This window comes from Scyliorhinus canicula, chromosome 9 (assembly GCF_902713615.1).
Source record: "Scyliorhinus canicula chromosome 9, sScyCan1.1, whole genome shotgun sequence".
Taxonomy (NCBI): Eukaryota; Metazoa; Chordata; class Chondrichthyes; order Carcharhiniformes; family Scyliorhinidae; genus Scyliorhinus; species Scyliorhinus canicula.
The window spans coordinates 131,934,987-131,960,818 of record NC_052154.1 but is presented as its reverse complement, the minus strand read 5'-3'; the positions used below and the strand labels follow the sequence as shown (position 1 = coordinate 131,960,818).

General features: G+C 50.1%; 1 protein-coding gene across 2 annotated transcripts in view; it reads right to left on the bottom strand.

The window, feature by feature from the left end:
* LOC119971703 overlaps positions 1–24,402 on the bottom strand; it is a 157,250-nt gene extending 132,848 nt beyond the window's left edge. For both annotated transcript variants that reach the window (XM_038807611.1, XM_038807612.1), the window contains exons 1-3: positions 24,340–24,402; positions 11,297–11,376; positions 10,431–10,529 (exon numbers count right to left, since the gene is read on the bottom strand). In XM_038807611.1, coding sequence (XP_038663539.1) covers positions 10,431–10,529; positions 11,297–11,376; positions 24,340–24,355 — 195 coding nt within the window. In that variant the 5' untranslated portion in view covers positions 24,356–24,402. The remainder of the gene's footprint in view (positions 1–10,430; positions 10,530–11,296; positions 11,377–24,339) is intronic.
* Between the last annotated feature and the right edge of the window lie 1,430 nt (positions 24,403–25,832).

Here is a 25,832-nt window from a genome sequence, read left to right as displayed (position 1 = left end):
CCCCTTTTTGTCTCTGCAAGAAAATTAACCCCTCAACAAGCTTTTGTGTGTAATCCAGAAGATGTCTTGACACTCCCATGCTGGTTTGCTTGTGAGCTCTGGCCTTGTAATTCTGATAAAGTAATGAACAGTCTACACACCTGAAGATGCATTTTAATTGGAACTTACAAATCTTAAGTTTTGAATTTTCACCCTCTTAACGACCCAGACCTGACCATGTTCACAGATGGGAGTGCTTCCATCGGTGAAAGGGGGGAGCAGTTATCAGGATATTCTATAGTCAACTAGGGTGGGGAGACAGTAGAATCAGCAGCATTTGAAACTCCATTCTCGGCCCAGCAAGCAGAATTGTTCGTACTAATACGCGTATGTGCACTAGGAGCAGGCAAAAAAGTAAATATTTATACAGACTCCAGATATGCCTTTGGAGTCATACATGATTTTGGACAATTATGGAAGAACAGAGGATTCTTAACATCCGCTGGCACCCCAATTTCCCATCAGCAGCTAGTAACCCAGTTACTCCAAGCTCTTATGCTCCCAGAAAAGGTAGCAGTGATAAAGTGTTCTGCCCATACGAAAGGAAAAACTCCAGTAGATGAAGGAAATAGGCAGGCAGACCACCAAGCAAAAGAAGCCTCCCATTCAAAGGAAATGGTGGTGCCTAAAATGATGAGCCAGACTAAAAGCTCAAAAGACAAGTCCCCCTCTGAAAAACCTATGCCGACCATTACTGACGTAATCCAGCTACAGGAGGACGCTCCTGCTAGCGATAAAAAGTTATGGGAAGAATTAGGATGTACATGTGATAAAGAAAATAAGCTGTGGGTCACCCCAGCAGGTCAGACATGTATGCCCGATGCTTTGGCAGCCTGGGTGGCCGAATGTGTACACTTTGCAACTCACTGTGGTGCTCGCGCTACAGGTGATATATTGTTAAAAACCTGGTGGCATCCCAGACTGCAGGAGATAGCCCAACGAATTAGCAATCGCTGCTTGATATGTCAGCAGTATAACCCTGGGAAGGCTGTCCCCTGCGAGCAGGGGAAAACACCATTACCCAAGGGTCCCTTTGAGACCCTGCAACTGGACTACATTGAGTTGGAAAGATGCCAGTGTTATAAGCATGTATTAGTGATTGTTGATGTGTTTAGTAAATGGATAGAGGCCTATCCAACTGTAGATAATAAGGCTTCAACTGTAGTAAAAGTTCTTATGCGTGAAATTGTACCAAGATTTGGAATTCCCTATCGTTTAAGCTCTGATAATGGACCTCACTTTGTGGGACAGATTAATAAAAAATTCTGCACTCAACTGGGAATTAAACAGCAGTTACACTGCGCCTACAGACCCCAGGCAGCTGGGATAGTGGAAAGAGCTAACCAGACTCTGAAAACCAAACTTGCTAAGCTACAAGCAGAGACCGGAGCCACTTGGCTCAAACTATTACCTATTGCACTCTTGCAAATAAGAGCCACCCCAGCAGGAAAGACTCGATTGAGCCCCGCTGAAATCTTGTACGGAAGACCCCTTTGCACCCCCTGGGACTGTCATACATCCCGAAACATTCAGTTCCACCACATGACTACAGAAATGGCTAATTATATAATAGCCTTCACTAAAGTCTTAAAGAGTCTCCACTTGCGAGTACGTGCCACGCAAGAGGAAGTGCCACCCTTAGCTAGCTCCGATATTGTGCAACCAGGAGATCACGTGATGATCCGCAATTGGACACGGAAGGGGTTGGAACTGCGTTGGGAGGGACCATTTCAAGTTCTCCTAACCACCCCCACGGCAGTCAAAGTTGAAGGACGCAATGCGTGGATTCACACCCACCAAAGTAAGCTAGTGAAGTTTTCGTGATTATTAACTCTCGTTTTAAGTTTTAGGTACATACGACCTTACTCGGACTAGGAGCAGGACCCCACGATGAAGCTGCTCTTTTTACTAGTGATCCTCGCCAGCGCCATCCAGTTTACATTCACTAGCGATGTAGACCCGGCGGACGAATTCTGCACCTTTGGCGTGAGGACACCTTTAGCTGTGCCAACAGCACCACAGATGAGACCTTGTGGACGGCGACCCCGGTAGATACCTGCACCGCCATCATTCATCAAGACGAGCAGAAGCCTCGGTTCCTGACTACCCGCGGATCCCTGACCTGCGATCGCTATGCTTGCCGGTGGGACTACCGGTGTACGAGGAAAGGCAAGCCACGAGTTCCTGAATGTAAGACTATTCATACTCACCCGCCTACCAGGAGGAAGCGGGAAATGCACCATGTGACTGCTAACTCGTTTTTGTTCATGACCTACGGGATAAAGAGACTCCGGGGATGGCTGTGGTGTAGTTCCTGGACCACCTATCTGTTTCATGGATTTATTATCTTTATCGTTATTTTCATTTTGCTATGTATCATTGCAACCTGTGTTAAATGCTTTTGTAATCGTTTAGGCGCCTCTGTGATGCCACAGATGCTGCTGCGGCTTTCCCAGTTAGACAAGCAGGACTTAGTAGATGCCGGAAATGTGTATGAGGACATTGGACCAAAGGATGATTTCCCGGAGGAATTCCTCAGACTCTCAAGGATAAGTCCCTGAGGGCTGTGTGATCATGGAATGATCAAAGGGGGGAATGAGAATGTGAAGCAAGGGTTAATAGCTAGAACAAGCCAGAATTAATGGGACACATTAGTGGAAAATTACAAATATGGGAGTTGTTATTGAACTCGTGAGCCGACTCATGACTGTAAGCCGAATAGCCTTGAGAAACAAGGAAGATGGCTGGATGACGGAATATGAAATGTGGGTGCCGCTGCTACTGTGGCTAAACACCTGCTATTTATGCTAAAACTACTATATACTCATGTGCCAATAGATAACCTCAAAGTCTGTAAAATCATGTATCGAAATTATGGCAATAACAAGTTAATCATGTATTGGATCTATGGCAAAAACAAGTTATGCTTTGTAATGGGGCAAGCTCAAGTGAATGTAAGGGACAGCCCCCTAATAATACATATAAAGAAAGGATGTTTTGAGTAATACTTTGGCACTCTCCGAGGTGGTTCTTTGGAATACCTAGAGGGCTGCCCCGATCGCAATAAAGAATATTCTGAAGTACGAACGTGTTCGAGAGTACTTTCTTCCGGACTGAGAGACAAGTGAATTAGAGACGCATTCACACTTCCATTGACCGTATAGTCCGCTCTTGAATTAGATCTTACAAAATGCATCACCTCGCATTTGCCTGGATTGAACTCCATCTGCCATTCCTCTTCCCAACTCTCCAATCTATCTATATTTTGCTGTATTCTCTGACAGTCCCCCTCACTATCTGCAACTCCACCAATCTTAGTATCATCTGCAAACTTGCTCATCAGACCACCTATACCTTCCTCCAGATCATTTATGTATATCACAAACAACAGTGGTCCGAGCACGGATCCCTGTGGAACACCACTAGTCACCTTTCTCCGTTTTGAGACACACCCTTCCACCACTACTCTCTGTCTCCTGTTGCCCAGCCAGTTCTTTATCCATCTAGCTAGTGCACCCTGAACCCCATGCGACTTCACTTTTTCCATCAACCTGCCATGGGAAACTTTATCAAACACAAACTTCACTTTATTAAAGGCTGTATGCTTCCTTGCAAGCTCTGTCCCGATCTCTTGATAATTCTGAATGCTGCTGTCCCCCCCCCCATCAACTTTGCAAACATCTGGACGAGGTACTGGGTCAGCCTTGGGCCCTCCGCCCTCTCCGACAACCCGGCGATCCTGAGGTTATGCCTTCTCGACCTGTTCTCCAGGTCCTCGACCTTCGCCCTGAGGCCCTTATTCGTCTCCTCCACAAGCAGCATCTCAGCTTCCAGCTCAGCTATTTGGCTGCTGTGTCGCGACAAGGTCTTCTCCACCCCCTTCAGCTGCTCTCCACTTCCCACATCGCCTCCGCAGTCCTTCCCAATCTCTCTCTTATTGTGCCCAGCACATCCTCCACAGACATTTTGAGGATGTCCGGCATCTCCCTTCCTTGCCTCCCAAAGTGCTTACCGAATTATCTCTCAAACAAGATTGCCATTGTAACGAATCTACTGTGACAGACGTGAACCCACCTTACGAGCTCACCTCCGCCATCTTTGCTCCCAATGAGCTTCACAACTTCTCCGTCTCCGCTGAAGGGCTACCACTTGCACCCTTCTTTTCAACATTCTTTTTCACGGCTTTCAACACCTTCTCATAAAATACTGTTCGATGGGTTGGGTCTGTCAACCAATTTCCCCCGTGAACTCGGCTAAAAAGGACCAAAAAACATGGACTCTGGCAGGAACTACCTTATGTGCGTCCTTCTTCTACATGCTTCTCTCAGAGATCCAACCCATGTCTTCACATCAATCAAAAACAGTACCTTAAAATGTAAATCATTTAATTTGTTTGTAATTAAATGGAAAGGCTTAATTCATAGGGTTACAGCAGAGGAGGAGGCCATTCAGCTCAGCTTTCTACAAGAGTAACTCAACTAATTCCACTCCCCAGCCTTTCCCCATAGCCCTGCAAATATTATTTCTTCAGATAATTATCAATTCTTTTTTGAAAGCCAGGATTGAATTTGCCTCCACCACACTCTCAGGTAGTGCATTCTAGATTCTAACAACTCACTGCGTATTAAAGCTTTTCCTCAGCCCCCTTTGGTTGTTTTGCCACTCACCTTAAAATTTGTACCTTCTGGTTCTCGAGCCTTCCGTCAATGAGAACAGTTTCTCCCTCTCCACTCTGTCCAGACCATTATGATTTTGAACACCACCTTTTATCAAATCTTCCCTCAATCTTCCCTTCATTAAGGAGAACAGCCCCAGCTTTTCCAATCTATCCATGTAATTGAAGTCCCCCATCCCTGATGCCATTCTCGTAATTATTTTCTACATACTCTCGAATGCCTTCAACTGTTTCTTAAATTGTGGTGTCCGGAATGGGACACAATACTCCAGTTGAAGCGACACCAGTGTTTTTTATTACCATAACCTCTTTGCTTTTGTACTCTATTTATAATGTCCAATATCAGGACGGCATGGTGATGCAATGGTTAGCACTCCTGCCTCATGCCGCCGAGGACCCGTATTCAATCCAGTCCGCGGGTCGCTATTCCTGTGGAGTTTGCACATTCTCCCTGTGTCTGCATGGGTCTCACCCCGACAACCCAAAGATGTGCAGCTAGGTGGATCAGGGCCTTGCCCTGATGTGCAAAATTTAGTCACATTGCAATGTAAATCCCTTATAGTTTTCAGAAAATAGATAGCCATCACTGGAATTAAACCTGTGTGAGTACTGTGGCCAACAATTAAGTACCAAATAAATTGTGGTAGTCACCACTGTTTGGGTAATACGTATATGAGAGGTAATACTGTAAGGCTCCTGTACTACAGGTACGGGGATAGATCCCTGCCTGCTGGCTCCGCCCAGTAGGTGGAGTATAAATGTGTGTGCTCACTGAGCTGCAGCCATTTCGGCGGCAGCTGCAAGAGGCAACACATTTCTGCTTAATAAAGCCTCGATTACTCTCTACTCTCGTCTCATCGTAATTGATAGTGCATCAATTTATTAAGCAGAGATTTTACAGCGATGGACCTACACATCAAGCCAGATCGCCTGCAGCTGCACCCTCAAGCAGACAATGCCACGTCGGCCTTCGACCACTGGCTAGCTTGCTTTGAAGACTACATTGGAGCAGCGACAGAACAACCCTCAGAAGCGCAGAAACTCCAGATCCTGTACACACGGTTGAGCGCCGATATTTTTCCTCTTATCCAGGATGCGCCCAACTACACTGAGGCCATGGCGCTTCTGAAAGAGAACTACATCCGGCCGATCAACAAACTCTATGCTAGGCACCTCCTGTCCTTGCGGCAACAACTCCCCGGTGAGTCATTGGACGAATTGGCCTTGGCGAGGAACTGCGATTACCAGGCGGTTTCGGCCGTTGAACATACTGAACTCCTAATCAGGGATGCTTTCGTTACGGGCATAGGGTCATCGTACATCCGCCAGCGCCTTTTAGAAGGGGGCACGCTCGAACTCGCGGCGACCAAGAAACTCGCGACCTCACTAACAGTAGCCTCCCGTAATGCATGCCCCCGACCGCACAGCACCCCGCCTCATGGACATCGTGGGCCCCACCAGCGGCCACCCCCAGCCAACCCCAAGCCTGCGCTGCGCGGCAGCCAGCAAACCCCTGCGGGCAGACAAAGCGCCCCCGGTAGCGCTGCCCGGCGCGGAGTGCGATCTGCAAGACCTGCAGGAAGAAGGGGCATTTTGCTGCGGTGTGCCAGGCCCGGTCGATCGCAGCTGTATCCAGGCCCATTGTTCCTGCACCCCCCACGTGCGACCTGTGGGCATCATTTTCATCCTCGCAGCCCACGTGCGGCCCGTGGGTGCCACCATCTTCCTCGCAGCAAAACACGTGAGGCCCGTGGGCGCCGCCATCTTCCCCTCATCAGACCTTGTGCGGCCCGTGGGTGCCACCATCTTTAACGCCGCCATCTTCGCCGCCATTTTGGACGGCGCCTCAGGACCCCTGCTCGTCAGGCACATCATCTGGCCGCTCATCGCCCGCAACCGCCACCGACCAGCCCGGGGCCCACCAACACCAGCCGCAGCTCACCTCCATCACGCTCGACCAGTCCTGGCCACACAACCTCGCAACCGCGACAACGACGGTGAAAGTCGATGGCCACAAGACATCTTGCCTTCTCGACTCCGGGAGCACGGAGAGCTTCATCCACCCCGCTACGGTATGGCGCTGCTCTCTCGTGGTACACCCCGTTACCCAAAGAATCTCCCTGGCCTCCGGATCCCACTGGAGATCCGGGAGTACTGCATCGCCACCCTCACCGTCCAAGGCACAGAGTTCAGCAGCTTCCGCCTCTACGTCCTCCCCAACCTCTGCGCTGCCCTGTTACTCGGCCTGGACTCCCAGTGCAACCTCCAAAGTCTAACACTAAAATTTGGCGGACCCCTACCACCCCTCACCTTATGCTGCCTCATGACACTTAAGAACGACCCACCCTCCCTGTTTCCAAATCTCACCCCGGATTGCAAGCCCGTCGCCACCAGAGGCAGACGGTGCCCAGGACAGGACCTTCATCAGGTCAGAGGTCCAGCGGCTATTGCGGAAAGACATCATTGAGGCCAGCAACAGCCCCTGGAGAGCCCAAATGGTAGTTGTAAAGACTGGGGAGAAACACAGGATGGTCATTGACTACAGTCAGACCATCAATTGGTGCACGCAGCTCGACGTGTAACCCCTCCAACGCATATCTGATATGGTCAATCAGATTGCACAGTACCGGGTCTTCTCGACAGTGGACCTGAAATCTGCCTACCACCAGCTCCCCATCCGAAAGGCGGACCGCCAATACACTGTGTTCGAAGCAGACGGCCGCCTTTACCACTTCCTTAGAGTTCCCTTCGGCATCACCAATGGGGTCTCAGTCTTCCAACGGGAGATCGACCGAATGGTTGACCGGTACGGACTGCGGGCCACCTTCCCGTACCTCGATAACGTCACCATCTGCAGCCACGACCAGCAGGACCACGACGCTAACCTTTTCAAATTTCTCCACACCGCCAAACTCCCGAACCTCACGGATAACAAGGAGAAGTGCGTGTTCAGCACCAACCACTTAGCCATCCTTGGCTATGTGGTGCAAGATGGAGTCTAAGGCCCGACCCCGATCGCATGCGCCCCCTCATGGAACTCCCCCTCCCCCACTGCCCCAAGACCCTCAAACGATGCCTGGAGTTCTTCTCATACTACGCCCAGTGGGTCCCTAACTGTGCGGACAAGGCCCGCCCACTCATCCACTCCACAGTTTTCCCCCTGACGGCTGAGGCCCGCCAGGCCTTCAACCGTATCAAGGCCGACATCGCCAAGGCCGCGATGCACGTGGTCGACGAGAACCTCCCCTTTCAAGTCGAGAGCGATGCATCAGATGTCGCTCTGGCCACCACCCTCAACCAGGCAGGCAGACCTGTGGCATTCTTCTCCCGCGCCCTCCATGCCTCTGAAATTCGGCACTCCTCTGTCGAAAAGGAGGCCCATGCCATCGTTGAAGCTGTGCGGCATTGGAGGCATTACCTGGCAGGCAGGAGATTCACTCTCCTCACTGACCAACGGTCGGTTGCCTTCATGTTCAATAATACAGTGGGGCAAGATCAAAAATGGTAAAATCTTGAGGTGGAAGATCGAGCTCTCCACCTACAATTACAAGATTTTGTATCGCCCCGGTAAGCTCAACGAGCCCCCCGATGCCCAATCCCGAGGTACATGTGCCAGCGCACAAGTGGACCGACTCTGGGCCCTACTCAATGGTCTTTGTCACCCAGGGGTCACCCGGTTCTTTCACTTCATAAAGGCTCGCAAACTACCCTACTCCATTGCGGAAGTCAGGGCGGTCACCAAAGACTGCCAGGTCTGCGCGGAGTGCAAACCGCACTTCTACCGGCCAGACCGAGCGCACCTTGGTGAAGGCCTCCCGTCCCTTTGAACGCCTCAGCATGGATTTCAAAGGGCCCCTCCCCTCCTCCGACCGAAACACGTACTTCCTGAACGTGGTCGATGAATACTCCAGATTCCCCTTCGCCATCCCATGCCACGATATGACGTCTGCCAGGGTCATCAAAGCCCTCAATAGTATCTTCTGTTCGGTTTCCCCGCTTACGTCCACAGTGACCGGGGATCCGCCTTTATGAGTGATGAGCTGCATCAGTTCCTGCTCAGCAAGGGCATTGCCTCGAGCAGGACAACCAGCTACAACACCCGGGGAAACGGGAAGGTGGGCAGGACGAATGAGACCCCCCCCCATGAACGTCTCCTTGCCTTCCCTAGGAAGTCCACCTCCGGGGTTTCGCTCTCAACGTGTCTGGCAGCTCCAGGACCCGTTCTCCTCCGCAAGCACGTGCGGCTCCACAAGGCGGACCCGTTGGTCGAAAGGGTACAGCTGCTATATGCGAACCCGCAGTACCCCTACGTGGCGTACCCCGACGGCCGCCAAGACACAGTCTCCTTCAGAGACCTGGCACCAGCTGGTTCCCCCCTCCCCTCCAATTGCCCCGGCGCCACCCACCCTCCCCCCAGCGCACCTCACCACAGCCCCCGCTCCAGGACAATCTGTCCTCCCATTGGTTCTACCCGAGGATGAGGATGAGGACTACACGCTCCCGGAGTCACCGGCGACCAAGCCGGCGCCTGCATCACCACCGGGATTGCGGCGCTCACAACGGAGGATTAAGGCACCCGACCGTCTAAATTTGTGAACTTTCACCAAACTGTACTCTTTAAAAATGCTCACATACCATGTCAATAGTTTTTTTAAATGCTCAGATACCATGTAAATAGTTTTCCACCACCCCCATTGGACTCTTTTATAACAGGGGGTGAATGTGGTAGTCACCACTGTTTGCATAATACGGATATGAGAGGTAATACGATAAGGCTCCTGTACTACAGGTACGGGAGTAGATCCCTGCCTGCTGGCTCCGCCCAGTAGGTGGAGTATAAATGTGTGTGCTCACCGAGCTGCAGCCATTTCGGCAGCAGCTGCAGGAGGCTACACATCTCTGCGTAACAAAGCCTCGATTACTCTCTAATCGCGTCTCGTCGTAATTGATAGTGCATCATAAATCATCGAACAGAAACCACAAAAGCTTAATTTTTGTTATAATAGGCGCATATTCTCTTGCTGCGGTATGGTTCTGCTGATGGTGAATTCCAGTATGTACAATTAGGTCGATATGGGGTTTAAATTTTCCTTTATTATGCAGAAGAAATTTCTTTTTTTCTTTTGTGTCAACAAAGTACAGGGTTTCATCCATCTCTCCAGACACAACAGACACAATGGCCAATCTTCACATATGACCCCAGGATGATTGTAAGTAGGCTATTCAACAAACGCAGAGAATCGCTGGATCTAATTCAACTTATACAAATGGAATTTTAAAAATAAATTTAAAGTACCCAATTCTTTTTTTCCAATCAAGGGGCAATTTACCAAGGCCAATCCACCCACCCTGCACATCTTTGGGTTGTGGGGGTGAGACCCACGCAGACACGGTGAGGATGTGCAAACTCCCCAAGGAGAGTGACAGGGGCCGGGATCGAACCCGGGTCCTCGACGCCATGAGGCAGCAATGCTAACCACTGAGCAACCGTGTTACCCACAGATAGACATTTTGCAGAGGCCTCACTGGATAACACTCACAGTAGCCGAGGAGCTAAACTGCCAAAAATCAGCCATCTACTTACCTCAGCAAGTGAGGAGAATGGGAGAAAACATATGCAACAACAATCACAGCTCTGTATAAGGCGCTGAAATTAAAAGGTAAATTTCAGAGATACACTTTGTGAAGAAACGGAATTGTACAACTTTTGGGGTACCTCGGTGATGCTGCTCTGCAGTAGTGCCAGTGATGATAGGACAGTGTCACACAGAGTCTCAAACAGCGTGTAATCCTTTGCCTCAACCATCCTTACATCCTTCCAATAAAACAGAAAAAAGGTTTTAACACCATCACTGCCTCATTCAAACTGAGGACTCCCATTTAGGTAGTCTCTCATGTTCAGAATCCATTTCTATTGAAGCAATCTCACCTTCAGAATTTACTTTGAACAGAAAGCCTCTTTTAAGGACATCAACTTCCTTTTTATTGGAATATTGGCTCCCAATCTGCATCCATTTGTCTCAATCTCAGGCATCACAGAATAGACACCTTCTATAGTTACATGCAACTCACAGGTAACTCTTACTCTTCTCTTTTCTCCTGCTGAAGACATTCCCGTCCTTTAGTGGCCCAATTTGGGGGTTTACTGGAATCAGGTCAATCACTACACCAAATTATGGGCAGAAAGAGGAAAAACCAGGGAAACAATCTGGTAGGTATTGGGGTAGGAAGAAAATGGACAGTACAGGGATGCTAATAACTTTCGTGCAGGATATGAGGCTAATAAAAACATTTAAAATTTGGTGAAAAGTATTCAACACTGCAAGGTAAAACTATGATCTTTGAAAACTGGTACTGTACCAGAAAAATCCTAACTCTTAAGGAGCAGGTGTTAAAACATAGATTATAATCAAAGGATCAAGAACATGAGAAATTCAACTTTATGCATTGGTATTATCAGGAAAATTTAATGGCATGTTAGTGAGGCAGCTATAACCTATATAAGCTATAACCCTGGCCTGCTCTGATGAAAAAATGGTGAAAACGGACATGCAGTCAGACACAGACTGGGTTGCATTGTACCTCTTCTGCAGGTTTTTCTGTCTCTTTGTTTTCCTCCTCTTTCCCATTCCTGGACAGCAAGTCTTCAGAATCAATATTATCTGCAGCATCAGAAGGAAAATAATCACCACAAACACCCAGAATACAGTCACACCATTCCTAAAGCATTCAAAGTAATAAAAGCAAAATATTGTGGATACTGGAAATCTGAAATAAAAACAGAAAATGTTGGAAAAATTCAGCAGGTCTGGCAGCATCGGTGGAGAGAGAAACAGTTGATGTTTTGAGTCCGCATGTCTTCTTAAGAACTGAAGAGTGGTAGAAATGTGATAGAAATCCCGAAACAAGGTCTCCCCCCCCCGCCCCTGCCCCCCGCACTGTGGCTGGCAAGGCCCTCAACCATCTGACTCATTTGGGGCAGCAGGGTAGCATGGTGGTTAGCATAAATGCTTCACAGCTCCAGGGTCCCAGGTTCGATTCCCGGCTGGGTCACTGTCTGTGTGGAGTCTGCACGTCCTCCCCCTGTGTGCGTGGGTTTCCTCCGGGTCCTCCGGTTTCCTCCCACAGTCCAAAGATGTGCGGGTTAGGTGGATTGGCCATGCTAAATTGCCCGTAGTGTCCTAATAAAAAGTAAGGTTAAGGGGGGGGTTGTTGGGTTACGGGTATAGGGTGGATACGTGGGTTTGAGTAGGGTGATCATGGCTCGGCACAACATTGAGGGCCGAAGGGCCTGTTCTGTGCTGTACTGTTCTATGTTCTATCTCCCCCATTCTGCCTTCCGCTCGCTCATAGAACCACCCTCATTTTTCACCCCACCAGCCTTTACATTCAAAGAATCACACTCTGTCATTTCCGCCAACTCCAGCATGATGAGACCACTAAACACATCTTCCCCTCACCTCCCTTGCTAGCATTCAAGAGACTATTCCCTCCATGGCACCCTGGTCCACTCATGCAGCACCCCCAGCTCCTCATCCCCTTCCCACAGTACATTTTGTTGCAATTGCAGAAGGTATAACACCTGCCCTTTTACCTCCTCTGTCCTCACTGTCCAAGACCCCAAACATTCCTTTCAAGTGAAGCAGCAAATTCCCTTACACTTCTTTCAATTTAGTCTACTGTTTTTGCTGCTCACAATGTGGTCTACATAGGGAATACTAAACATAGACTGTGTGACCGCTTTGGAGAATACCTTCACTCAGCACGCAAGCATGACCCCAACCGTCCCATTGCTTGCTATTTCAATTCATCTTGCTCTCATGTCGATATAGAGTCACAGAATTTACAGTGCAGAAGGAGGCCATTCGGCCCATCGAGTATGCACAGCCCTTAGAAAGAGCACCCTACTTAAGCCCATGCCTCCACCCTATCCCCACTAAGGGGCAATTTAGCATGGCCAATCCACCTAACCTACACATCTTTGGATTGGGGGAGGAAACTGGAGCACCCGGAGAAAGCCCATGCAGACACAGGATGAAGTACAAACTCCACACAGTCGCCCGACGCCAGAATTGAACCATGGTCCCTGGAGTGCTAACCACTGTGCCACCGTGCCGGTCTGTCCTTGCCCAGTGAAGCCCAGATGCAAATCTTCCAATTAGGGACTTTAGTCTTCTGGAGTTCACGTCAAGTTTAATGGCTTCAGACCATGAATTCTCTCTTCCATTTTAATCATTAAAAAAAAAATCCCAACCCCCTCCCCCCTTAGGGCTAGGCTGTAACTTGTTCTTATGATTTGCTTTCAGAGAGCACATACCCTTGTTCTGCGATTAACACATTCTGCTATCTGACCTTCATGCCACTATTAACACCGGTCTTTAACAGCACCATCACCACTTCCTTTGTCCTGCCAATGGCATCTTTGTCAAATCACCCCTGAGCTCCCACCTATTCCTGACCTTCAATTTTGATCCGTTTCTTCATCAGTATAAAATCCACTGCATTTCTACCCCTCTTCAGTTCTGTAGACTCAAAACATTAATTCTGTTCCTGCCTCTACAGATGCTGCCAGACCTGCTGAGTTTTATCCAAAACCATCCATGTTGTTTTATTTCATCCCAGGAGGACAAATGTGATGCAACTTGTAAATACTGAACAGAACTGCTAATTCCAGAGTACTATGCAATTGAGGCAACCATTACAATTAAGCCTGATGCTGTACACAATAGCTACAGATTTGCACTTTTCAGGAAGAAGTAACTGGATAGCTATCCATAGACAGGAGGGGAGCAGATGGGGAATGGAAGCTATTTTTTTCAAAAACACAAGAATTCCTTGGATAACCAACTCAAAAGTCAGACGATCTGACCTAATACCAAACAAACATTAATATCCAGGATTGGGATCACCAGCGCCGCCCAGTCAGCAAAACACACAGGCAGAATGATGCTCAGACCTCCAATAGGTCTGACTCACCTGGGGCGTGTTCCGGCACGTTAAATTGATACCACTGGACTATGACGGATGGTGGTGTGCTAAAGTGCTGACCAAAGAGCAGGTCAAAGGTGCGGATGTTCAGCGTAAACTCTGGATAATCCCATAAGTATGGGCCCAGCAAATGGTCAGCATGATCACTGTATGGGCAGCACGGTAGCATTGTGGATAGCACAATCGCTTCACAGCTCCAGGGTCCCAGGTTCGATTCCGGCTTGGGTCACTGTCTGTGTGGAGTCTGCACATCCTTCCCGTGTGTGCGTGGGTTTCCTCCGGGTGCTCCAGTTTCCTCCCACAGTCACAAAGATGTGCAGGTTAGGTGGATTGGCCATGATAAATTGCCCTTAGTGTCCAAAATTGCCTTTAGTGTTGGGTGGGGTTACTGGGTTATGGGGATAGGGTGGAGGTGTTGACCTTGGGTAGGGTGCTCTTTCCAAGAGCCGGTGCAGACTCGATGGGCCGAATGGCCTCCTTCTGCACTGTAAATTCTATGATAATTCAATGAAAAATGGCGCTTGTCCTCCTCGACATTTCTCGCATGGAAATGGTCAGCAAGTTCACCATATGGCAGTTGTCCTCGCATGGAAAGACAAATTCATGCGCTCCGCAAATAAGGCCTAATCCTTGAACCTGGCGTCAAAGGCGTCCAGTCGGCTGAACAACGGCATGGTAAAGAAACACAGGGTCTGACTTGCAACACGAATGCTAGGAGACGGCTGAGCCACAAGGCCTCAATGTGGATAGTCTTTATTTCATAAATTTAGAGCACCCAATTCATTTTTTCCAATTAAGGGGCAATTTAGCGTGTCCAATCCACCTACCCTGCACATCTGTGTGTTGTGGGGGCGAAACCCGCGCAAATACGGGGAGAATGTGCAAACCCCACATGGACAGTGACCCAGAGCTGGGATCGAACCTGGGACCTTGTCGCCGTGAGCCTGCAGTGCTAACCACTGCACCACTGTGCTGCCCTATCTAAATGGGGCTAGTTAACCACGTTTACTCCTCACTGCCAGTTTTGTGCTTACAAGAAGGGTAGTCCTCACCGAGTTGAGCTAAAGAAGAAAGGTTTATATCTGGATACGCAGCTCTCCGCTATACCCAACTGTGTGAGTACTGCCCGGTCCCTTATCAGTTGGCTCTATATTGGAATTTTTTGAAAAATATCAACAAAACAATAATAATAACAATAATAGTAATAAACACCCCCCCGACACCGGTAACAACGCATATAACAAACCCCCCCCCCCCCCCAACCCCAATAAACAACAAAATAAATTAATAAGCAAATTAACTTAAACACTATCCCCCTAAAAAAAACCCTCCCTTTCCCCCCCCCCCCCCCCGGGTTGCTGCTGCTGCTGACCTAGTACCATATCGTTGAGCCAGAAAGTCGAGGAAAGGCTGCCACCTCCTAAAGAACCTTTGTACCGACCCCCTCAGGGCGAACTTGACCCTCTCCAGCTGAATGAATCCCGCCATGTCGTCATTAATCCAGGTCTCCACGCTCGGAGGTCTCGCATCTTTCCACTGCAGCAAGATCCTCCGCCGGGCTACTAGGGACGCAAAGGCCAAGACGTCGGCCTCTTTCGCCTCCTGCACTCCCGGCTCCACCCCAACCCCAAATATCGCGAGTCCCCACGCTGGTTTGACCCTGGATCCCACCACCCTCGACACCGTCCTCGCCACCACCTTCCAGAACTCCTCCAGTGAAGGGCATGCCCAAAACATGTGGGCATGGTTCGCTGGACTCCCCGAACACCTGACGCACCTGTCTTCTCCCCCAAAGAACCTACTCATCCTAGATCCGGACATGTGGGCCCGGTGCAGCACCTTGAACTGGATGAGACTAAGCCTCGCACATGAAGAGGAGGAGTTCACCCTCTCCAGGGCGTCCGCCCATGTCCCCTCCTTAATCTGCTCCCCCAGTTCCACCTCCCACTTAGCCTTCAACTCCTCTACCTACGCCTCCCACACGTCTTGCATTACCTGGTAGATGTCAGACACCTTCCCATCCCCGACCCACACCCCCGAAAGCACCCTATGTCTTACCCCCCGCGGGGGCAGCAAAGGGAACCCCTCCACCTGTCGCCTAGCAAACGCCTTGACCTGAAGGTACCTGAACATATTCCCCGGGGGGGGAGCTCAAACTTCTCCTCCAGTTCACCAAGGCTCGCGAACCTCCCGTCAATAAACAGGTCTCCCAACTTCCTAATGCCCGCCCTGTGCCACCCCAGGAACCCGCCATCCATGTTCCCTGGGCCAAACCGGTGGTTCCCCCGCAGCGGGGCCTCCACCGAGCCCCCCACTTCCCCCCTGTGTCGCCTCCACTGCCCCCAAATTTTGAGGGTAGCCGCCACCACCGGGCTCGTAGTGTACCTCGTTGGAGGGAGCGGCAGCGGCGCCGTTACCAGTGCCTTCAGGCTCGTGCCTCCACAGGACGCCATCTCCATCCGTTTCCATGCTGCCCCCTCCCCATCCATTACCCATTTGCGTACCATCGAGACGTTAGCCGCCCAATAGTACCCAGAGAGGTTGGGCAGTGCCAGCCCCCCTCTATCCCTGCCCCGCTCCAAAAAGACCCTCCTTACCCTCGGAGTCCCGTGCACCCAAACAAATCCCAAAATGCTGCTATTCACCCTCCTAAAAAAGGCCCTCGGAACAAAAATGGGGAGGCACTGAAACAAAAGCAAAAACCTCGGGAGCACCGTCATTTTAACGGACTGTACTCTACCCGCCAACAACAACGGCAGCATGTCCCACCTTTTAAATTCCTCTTCCATCTGCTCCACCAACCTAGTAAAATTGAGCTTGTGCAGAGTCCCCCAGCTCCTAGTCACCTGAACCCCCAGGTACCTAAAACTCCTCACTGCCCTCTTTAGCGGGAGCCTACCAATCCCCTCCTCCTGATCTCCCGGGTGTACGACAAACAGCTCACTCTTGCCCAGGTTCAATTTATATCCCGAGAAACTCTCGAACTCAGCAAGAATCTCCATCACCTCCGGCATTCCCCCCACCGGGTCTGCCACATACAAGAGCAAGTCGTCCGCATACAGCAACACTCGGTACTCCTCCCCACCTCGCACCAAACCCCTCCACCTCCTCGACTCCCTAAGAGCCATGGCAAGAGGCTCAATTGCCAGCGCAAAAAGCAAGGGGGACAGGGGGCACCCCTGCCTCGTCCCACAGTGGAGCCTGAAGTACTCGGACCACCTCCCATTTGTCGCTACACTCGCCAACGGGGCCTCGTACAGCAACCTCACCCATTTAATAAACCCCACCCCAAACCTGAACATCTCCAGCACCTCCCACAAGTACCCCCACTCAACCCTGTCAAAGGCCTTCTCCGCATCCAATGCCACCACAATCTGCGCCTCTCCATCTGCTGCCGGCATCATTATCACATTTAGCAGCCTTCGCATGTTAGTGTGCAACTGCCTCCCCTTCACAAAACCCGTCTGATCTTCATGTACCACCCCCAGCACCCAGTCCTCTATTCTAGTGGCCAAGATCTTCGCCAGCAACTTGGCGTCTACATTCAGCAGTGAAACCGGCCTGCATGATCTGCACTGCAAGGGGTCCTTATCACGCTTCAGGATCAGGGAGATTAGCGCCCGAGACATCGTCGGGGGCAGAACACCCCCCTCCCATGCCTCGTTGAAGGTCCTAACTAACAGGGGGCCCAGCAGGTCCGCATATTTCTTATAGAATTCAACCGGGAACCCATCCGGTCCCGGCGCCTTCCCCGACTGCATGTGGCCAATCCCACTGACCAGCTCCTCCAACTCGATCGGCGCCCCCAGTCCCTCCACCTGCTCCTCCTGCACCCTTGGAAATCGGAGCCTGTCCAAAAAACTCTCCATTCCCCCTCCCACCGCCGGTGGCTCCGACCGGTACAGTTCCCTATAGAAGTCCCTAAAGACCTCATTGACCTCTGCCCCCTGCCGCACCACCTTCCCATCTCTATCCTTCACTCCACCAATCTCCCTAGCCGCGTCCCACTTACGAAGCTGGTGCGCCAGCATCCTGCTCGCCTTCTCTCCATACTCATAGACCGCTCCCTGCGCCTTCCTCCACTGTGTCTCCGCCTTTCTGGTGGTAAATAAATCAAACTTGGCCTGCAAGCTACGCCGCTCCCCCAGCAATCCCTCCTCCGGGGCCTCCGCGTACCTCCACCGCTCCTCAACAGCTCCTCCACCAGTCTCTCCCTCTCCCTCCTCTCCCTATGGGCTCGGATGGAGATCAGCTCCCCCCTAATCACTGCCTTCAGAGCCTCCCACACCATCCCCACCTGGACCTCCCCAGTATCATTGACCTCGAGGTACCTCTCGATACATCCCCGAACCCTCCTACACACCTCCTCATCAGCCAACAACCTCACATCCAGACGCCAAAGCGGGCGCTGGTCCCGCACCTCCCCCATCTCCAGATCCACCCAATGCGGAGCATGGTCCGAAATCGCAATAGCCGAATACTCGGCCTCCTCCACCCTCGGGACCAGTCCCCTACTCTAAACAAAGAAATCAATGCGGGAATACACCCTGTGCACATGGGAGAAAAAAAAAGTACTCCCGAGCCCTCGGCCTCCCGAACCTCCAGGGATCCACTCCTCCCATCTGGTCCATAAACCCCCTCAACACCTTGGCCGCCGCCGGCCTCCTGCCTGTCCTTGAACAAGAACGATCCAGTAGGGGATCCAGCACCGTATTGAAGTCCCCCCCCCCCCCCATGATCAAGCCCCCCACCTCCATGCCAGGAATGCGGCCCAACATACGCCTCATGAAACCAGCATCATCCCAATTTGGGGGGTACATATTAACCAACACCACGCTCTCCCCCTGCAGCTTACCGCTCACCATCACATATCTGGCGCCACTATCAGCCACAACCTCAGACGCCTCAAACGCCACCCTCTTCCCCACCAGGATCGCCACCCCCCCGGTTCTTCTAGTCGAGCCCTGAGTGGAAAACCTGCCCCACCCACCCCTTCCTCAGACGGACCTGGTCCACCACCTTCAGGTGGGTCTCCTGGAGCATGGCCACGTCCGCCTTCAGCCCCTTCAGATGTGAAAACACCCGGGCCCGCTTAACCGGCCCATTCAACCCCCTCACGTTCCACGTAATCAGTCGGATCCTGCCCCCTCCCCCGTCGACTAGCCATAGCCCATCGACTGCTCGCCCCTGGCCAGCACCCATTCGGCCCGTTTCCCACGGCGATAGAACCTCACCCCGACCCGCACCAACTCCTCCCTGGCCAATCCAGCAGCAACCCGGTATCCCCCCCCCCCCCCCCCCCCCCCCCCCCCCCAGGCTAGGACCCCTCCTAGCCGCGACTCTCCCTCCACTGTACTCCCGTGAGCCAGCTGACTTCTGCTGACCCCGGCAGCTCCCGCTCTAACTCCGACCCCTCCCGATATGAGATCCCCCCTCCTCGCCTGCATCAGCTGCTTGGCACCGCTTCAGCGCGGGAAACCCGGTCTAATAACCACGCCCCTCGCCACCAGCTCCACCCCCTCGTCCCGCAGCGCGGGAAACCAGAGAAAAGCCCGCGCTTTCACATTGCCCCACCCCACCAACGCAGCTCCCAAACCGCAGTCCCAACCCAACCACCAACTCCGTACAAACAAAGACACAGACCAACCACAAACCCCAGTACCCACCTTAGAACACGAAACCATAACCCACATCGTCCGAAAGCGAGAGAAAAAACAGAAACAAACAGAATAACCCGCTACAGCATAGACAATTATACAGAAATAGAAAAACTCCCACAGCCCCCAATCTCTAATTCGAGTCCAGCTTTTCAGCCTGCACAAAGGCCCACGCTTCCTCTGGGGACTCAAAGTACTGATGCCGGTCCTTGTAGGTGACCCATAGGCGCGCAGGCGGCAACATGCCGAACTTCACCTGCTTTCCATGGAGCACCGCCTTCGTCCGGTTAAACCCGGCTCTCCGCTTGGCCACCTCCGCACTCCAGTCCTGGTAGATATGCACTACCGAATTCTCCCACTTACTACTCCTCACCTTCTTGGCCCTTCGGAGAACACACTCCCGGTCACTGAACCGATGGAACCGCACCAGCACCGCCCGCAGGGGTTCATTCGCCTTAGGCCGCCTGGCCAGTACTCTGTGGGCCCCCTCCAGCTCCAGGGGCAGATGGAAGGATCCTGCCCCCACCAGCGAGTTCAACATCACGGCCACATAGGCCGGCAGGTCCGACCCCTCCAGCCCCTCTTCGAGGCCCAGGATCCGCAGGTTCTTCCTCCGTGACCGAAGCTCCATCTCCTCGAACCGATCTTGCCACTTTTTATGAAGCGCCTCGTGTATCTCCACCTTCCCCACGAGGGCCGAAACCTCCTCCTCGCGCTCAGAGGCCTGCTGCTGCAACTCAAGTATCGCTGCACCCTGGGTTGTCTGGGTCTCCAGCAGCTTACTCGTCGTCACCTTCAGGGATTCCAACAACTCCCCTTTCAGCTCCGTGAAATAGCGCAGAAGGGCCGCCTGCTGCTCCTCAGCCCACTGCCTCCACTCCTCAGGGGCTCCACCGGCCACCATTTTGTCCACCTTCCCTCGCTTTTCCAGGGGAGCTGCTGCCGTTTTTCTCCTCGCCCCACTTCGGGTCCGCACCATAAATCCCGGGGGGTTTTGCTCCAGACCCCTTTATCCACCTGGAATCGTCGAATCAGCGCCATTTGGGGCCCTTAAAAGAGCCCACAAGTCCTCTTAAAGCGGGAGCTGCCGAATGTGCGGCTTAGCTCCGCATAGCCGCAACCGGCACATTCATTGATTTATATTAGGACAGGGTCATTATACTACGTCAAACACAATGGAACAGACTTTCTTCTATTTGCACCAGGGTGCAGCACAAAGAAAATGTGGACATGAGGATTGCACACCCACAACAAGTATGTGTATTGTCCTATCGAGTATAGGACCTGGCAAGTCATGCTCTAGTTGTATATAACCTTGGTATGGCTGCACTTGGAGTATTGCGCACAATTCTGGTCACCACTCTGCCAGAATGATGTGGAGGCATTGGAGAGGGTGCAGAGGAGGGTTACCAAGATGTTGCCTGCTCTGGAGGGTGTTAGTCATGCGGAGCAGCTGAATGGACTTGGATTGTTTTCATTAGAACGACGGAGGTTGAGAGGTGACCTGATAGAGGTCTACAAGAGTGCAGAAGAGATTTACGAAGATGCTACCAGGACTTGATAGTCTGAGTTATAAGGAGAGGCTGGATGGGCTGAGACTTTTTTCCCTGGAGAATAGGAGGGAAGGATCCTGCCCCCACCAGCGAGTTCAACATCACGGCCACATAGGCCGGCAGGTCCGACCCCTCCAGCCCCTCTTAGGGGTTTAGGAGGCTTAGGGGTGATCTTATATAGGTCTATAAAATAATGAGGAGCATAGATAAGGTAGATAGTCGACATCTTTTCCCAAAGGCAGAGGAGTCTAGAACTAGAGGGCATAGGTTTAAGGTGAGAGGGGAGAGATGCAAAAGAGACCAGAGGAGAAATTGTTTCACACAGTGGGTGGTGAATATCTGGAACGGGTTGCCAGAGACAGTGGTAGAGGCGGGTACAATTTTTTCCTTTAAAAAGTTAGACAGTTACATGGACAGAGTGGGAATAGAGGGAGATGGGCCAAATGCGGGCAAGTGGGATTAGCTTAGTGATAGAAACTGGGTGGCATGGACAAGCCCGGCAGAAGGGCCTGTTTCCATGCTGTAAACATCTATGACTCTAAGATTATGAGGGGCATGGACAGAGTGGATGGGCAGGCACTCTTTTCCAAGGTGGAGGGATCAGTCACCAGGGGGCATAGGTTTAAGGTCCTTGGGGTAAAGTTTCAAGGAGATGTGTGAGGCAGGCTTTTTTACACAGAGGGTGGTCGGTGCCTAGAACACTCTCTGCCAGGGGAGGTTGTGGAAGAAGATACATTAATGGCGTTTGAATGGCATCTTGACAAATACATGGATAGGCTGGGTCTGGAGGGATACGGCACAAGGAAGTGCTGAGGATTTTGGCCACCATTGGTATCATGACCGGTACAGGCTTGGAGGGCCGTAGGGCCTGTTCCTGTGCTGTATTGTTCTTTGTTCTATCCGGTTTGCCCAGATTTCTTCCAAATGATGCGCCTAGGCTCATTTACACAATTTATTCTAATCTATGCCCAAACACAAGTCGGGGAAAATTCACCCAATTCTGCTGCATTATTTTTAGACTATGTCAATTTAAACCTAATAAGTTTAACTGGTATTAGGCAAGCACTGAAGAGGTCCATTCAAAGATTAAAACTCAACATCTAGCTTGGTTTACAATTCAATGTGTGGGTGGAGCTGGGCCGTCTGTCTGCTTTTCACTTTTGTTTTGAGATGGCAGCTGCAGTGTGTTTTTGGTTTAGTTTTCAAAGCTGGAGAGCTGCATTCAAACCAGAAGCTGTATATCTCTCTGCAATCTAAAGACTGTCTCCCAATCACTTGATGATTTCAAAGTAATAACTGTTTCAGTAGAGAATTTAAACCTGCTGTCTTTATTTGAAAAGGGTTTAACTTATGCATGTGGTTTGGGAAGTTATTAAGGGCTATCCATAGAATACTGTATCTTTGGGGGGGGGGGGGGGTTGTCAGGGTTGGTCGTTGATAAACTGTTTACTGTGTGTTTATAAAATGTTAACTGGATTCATAACATAAACATTGTTTTTGTTTAGAAATACTTTTAGTTCTCTGTTGCATCACACTTGTAAAGTAGGCCCTTGTGCTCCCCATAACCAAAATCTATTAAAAGGTGTGGGTCAGGTGAACTCCATGATATACTTTGGTGTTCTTCAAACCCTGGCCCATAATACCGCTGCCCTACATCTCTTTTTGGCACCCAGATCTCATCTGCCTGGAGCTTCTCACATTTATCAATCTGACTTATTTCCCACAACTGAATGAAGAGGCTCAAACCAACTAAAAGATTACAACTTTCAAAATGCACCATATATTGTGGAGTGAATTCCTGCAAATTCAGACAAAGGAACCTTCCTTCTGAATCCAACGAAAACTGCCATATTTGAGGAAGGGCATTTTATATATCAGGATTTTTCAAAGATTGGCAGTAAACCTGTCATTCACACAATGTGTCAGGGCTTGTTGATTGTTTGTTCCATCCTGGGTGCGATGTTCAGTAATTGAAAATGACTGACGTCTAAAATCCAAGGAGGTAAATTTGGCTGAGCAAATGGAAGCTGAGTGTTGTAGCCATCTGGGATGGCCACTTACGAAGGAAACATGGACACTTGCAAAGACTCAAGAGAAATATGGCCAATACAGGATTCAGGCAAACTCAGAGCCTAAATGTATATTTGCTAACAGAGAACTAGACAGTATCGAAACCCCTAGCCGATTTGCACTCTAATGGCCCATTTCCCCAGGACAAAGGACTGGTACTCATGTATCAGATACAATTCCAGACACATCGGCGCCACTCCCTTCACCCAGGAAGCCCAAACAGCCAAGGTCAATGACCGCTCAGGACACGCCCAGTCATCAAGGCACCCGCCCCTTTATTGGCTCAAATCGAAGGCAGTAATCGAAGCCTGCCGAAGCACGAAATCCCAAGGGATAAAGAGAGACACTGCCATGCGTTCGATCTCTTTTGGCCCTGGCACACCGGCACTCTTTGGCCCGGCCAACTGCAGCACCACGACCCGAACCAAGTTCAAGACCAACGATCGCTACCAGACGGATGAGCACAGCAGAACCAAAGTTACTTCTCCAGACGCAGCTGTCCAGATCCGAACAAAGGCAGTGTTCCTCCGCCAAAGCCTGGTGCCTGAAGTTAAGTACAGGTTGTTGTAGTGTTAGGTATAATTTAGCTTGTAGTGTTTATGTTGCATGTGTGAGTTAATCCTGTGTGTAAATAAACTATTATTGAACTTGAACTAACTGACTGGTTGTTGGGTCTTTGATCAATATCCGGTTGAACTTTGTGGTGGTATCATTTGATACCTGCCGATTCTGAAAAGCAATATCATTATTAATTGGCACCATTATTGGTGATGCTGGTAGGATGGTACCCCATTCATTAAAAGGGCAACATTATTGACGTTTCCGGTGCGAATTGGCAACAGTGTGGATTTGTTTTTTCCTATAAAACACACACAACAAATGAAGCTTGAACAATTTGAACTCTCTGAGGTACCTTTGACAGAAAAATGATACAATTAACAAGGAGTTGTTTATTGACATAACTACAGCATGTAACCAACGCAAAACGGTCACTTAGGGAAAAGGTAAGACAACTGACACTCATGAAACCGACACCCCGTTCAGAGGAGAGAAAATAGTGGCTGGAGCGGAGTGAAGCAATAACACATTTTCAAATACTAGTCCTATTGAAACAGTCACGGCAGAAAGCAGTTATATTCTGGCAGGATATACCCATCCCTCCCCTAACTAAACTTTCCTGTTTCTCCTCACCTTTCCTTTAACACTTCCCTTTTAATAACATTTCAGGAATAAAGTTGGAGAATAGACCCTTTCCTCGACTAGCCTCAGTTGCACCATAACGGTGAACTCTGGCGATAGTCAGCAGCCTTCTCTAATCTTCTTGAACCTCTTCCCTCAGCAGCAGTGCTATCCTTACCTGGGGAACTCTCCATGTTCAGCCTGACGACTTTGCTGCGTTATGGGCGCTGGTTGCCCAGCGACCGTGATTCGAGGTGCGTGGTCTTCCCAGCCTGCAGGTGGCGCACTAGCGCGGTACGCGCGTGTGGACTCCCTGGTTGCCCAGCGACCGATGATTGGAGGCCTGTGGTCTTCCAGACCTGCAGGTGGCGCACTAGTGATGGCGGAGCTATTGAGCCAACCTGAAGATTACTCCTATAGGCTTCCTTATGGGTAAACAACCTTCTTTAAAAACATGACCCAGGCAGGATAAGCTTATTCAGACAATAGCATACCAATTGAGTGTTTTTAAACCTTTCACACAATTATGATTATTCCTCAAGTTGTTAGTTTTGTTTTAAAATTCTAAAATGGTGATACATCTTCTACAGCATTTGATATTGGTCTTGACCATCCCTATGCTTCCCCAAAGTGAAGGTGATTGGTTTGTGATTTTAAGAAAATGTCATCTTACATCCATGGGGAATGCACCAAAAGTACTAACCTATACTCTTCCATTTGCAGTTATTGATAGATCTACTCTGTATTTCTAGAATTTTCCCTTTTTTGAGTTTATCTAGATTTGTATTGTTTTCTTTCACCATTACTCTTTCTGGTTCTGTTTATTCAATACATCTACTTTATGCTATCTCTTCAGGTGAGTCCAGTTGTTCACTGCAGCCTTTTTTTAAATTAAAAAAAATTCCAATTAAGGGGCAATTTTGCGTGGCCAATCCACCTACCCTGCACATCTTCGGGTTGTGGGGGTGAGACCCACACAGACATGGGGAGAATGTGCAAACTCCACGGACAGTGACCCGGGACTGGGATCAAACCCAGGTCCTCGGTGCCGTGATGATGCAATGCTAACCAGTGCACCACCATGCCGCCCTTTCACCGCAGCCCTACTATTTGCAAGGTCTGTCCCTTTACTGCCCCCAGTGACGATCTGTCCCTTTCCCCCAGAGAGCAGAAAGAGGATTGTTGTGGAAGGAAAATAGTAGAGATAAAGAGAAGAAAGGGAGGTAAGGGCTGGATTGGAAGTGGGGAGGAGAATCAGGAAAGTGAAAGCATACTGATTGCAGTCATTAATAGTTGGCTACACGTATTGGGAGAAAGTCTGAGTTTACTGCTACCTGACTACACAGTAATCATTTGTAAGATATCCCATAGTGTATACACAATGGAAAGCACTAAGGAACAGAAGTAAGCAAAAGACTGCAGCTATTTCTGGAAGTTCAGGATCAATTACATAACTAAATCCAGGTGAGCTGAGAAGAAAGCATTTTTTGAAATTGAATTTCTGTTAATAGGTCTCCTACATTGGACATGGTCATGCACCCGAGGCACAGTATTTTACAGTTCAGCTTCTTAATCCTTTGCTACTGTCATTGGGGAATAGGGGTGACAATGTTTTCTTGTGCACATAGCAAAAATGTCATGGCTATATAAATGATAGAAACTTATAAAAGG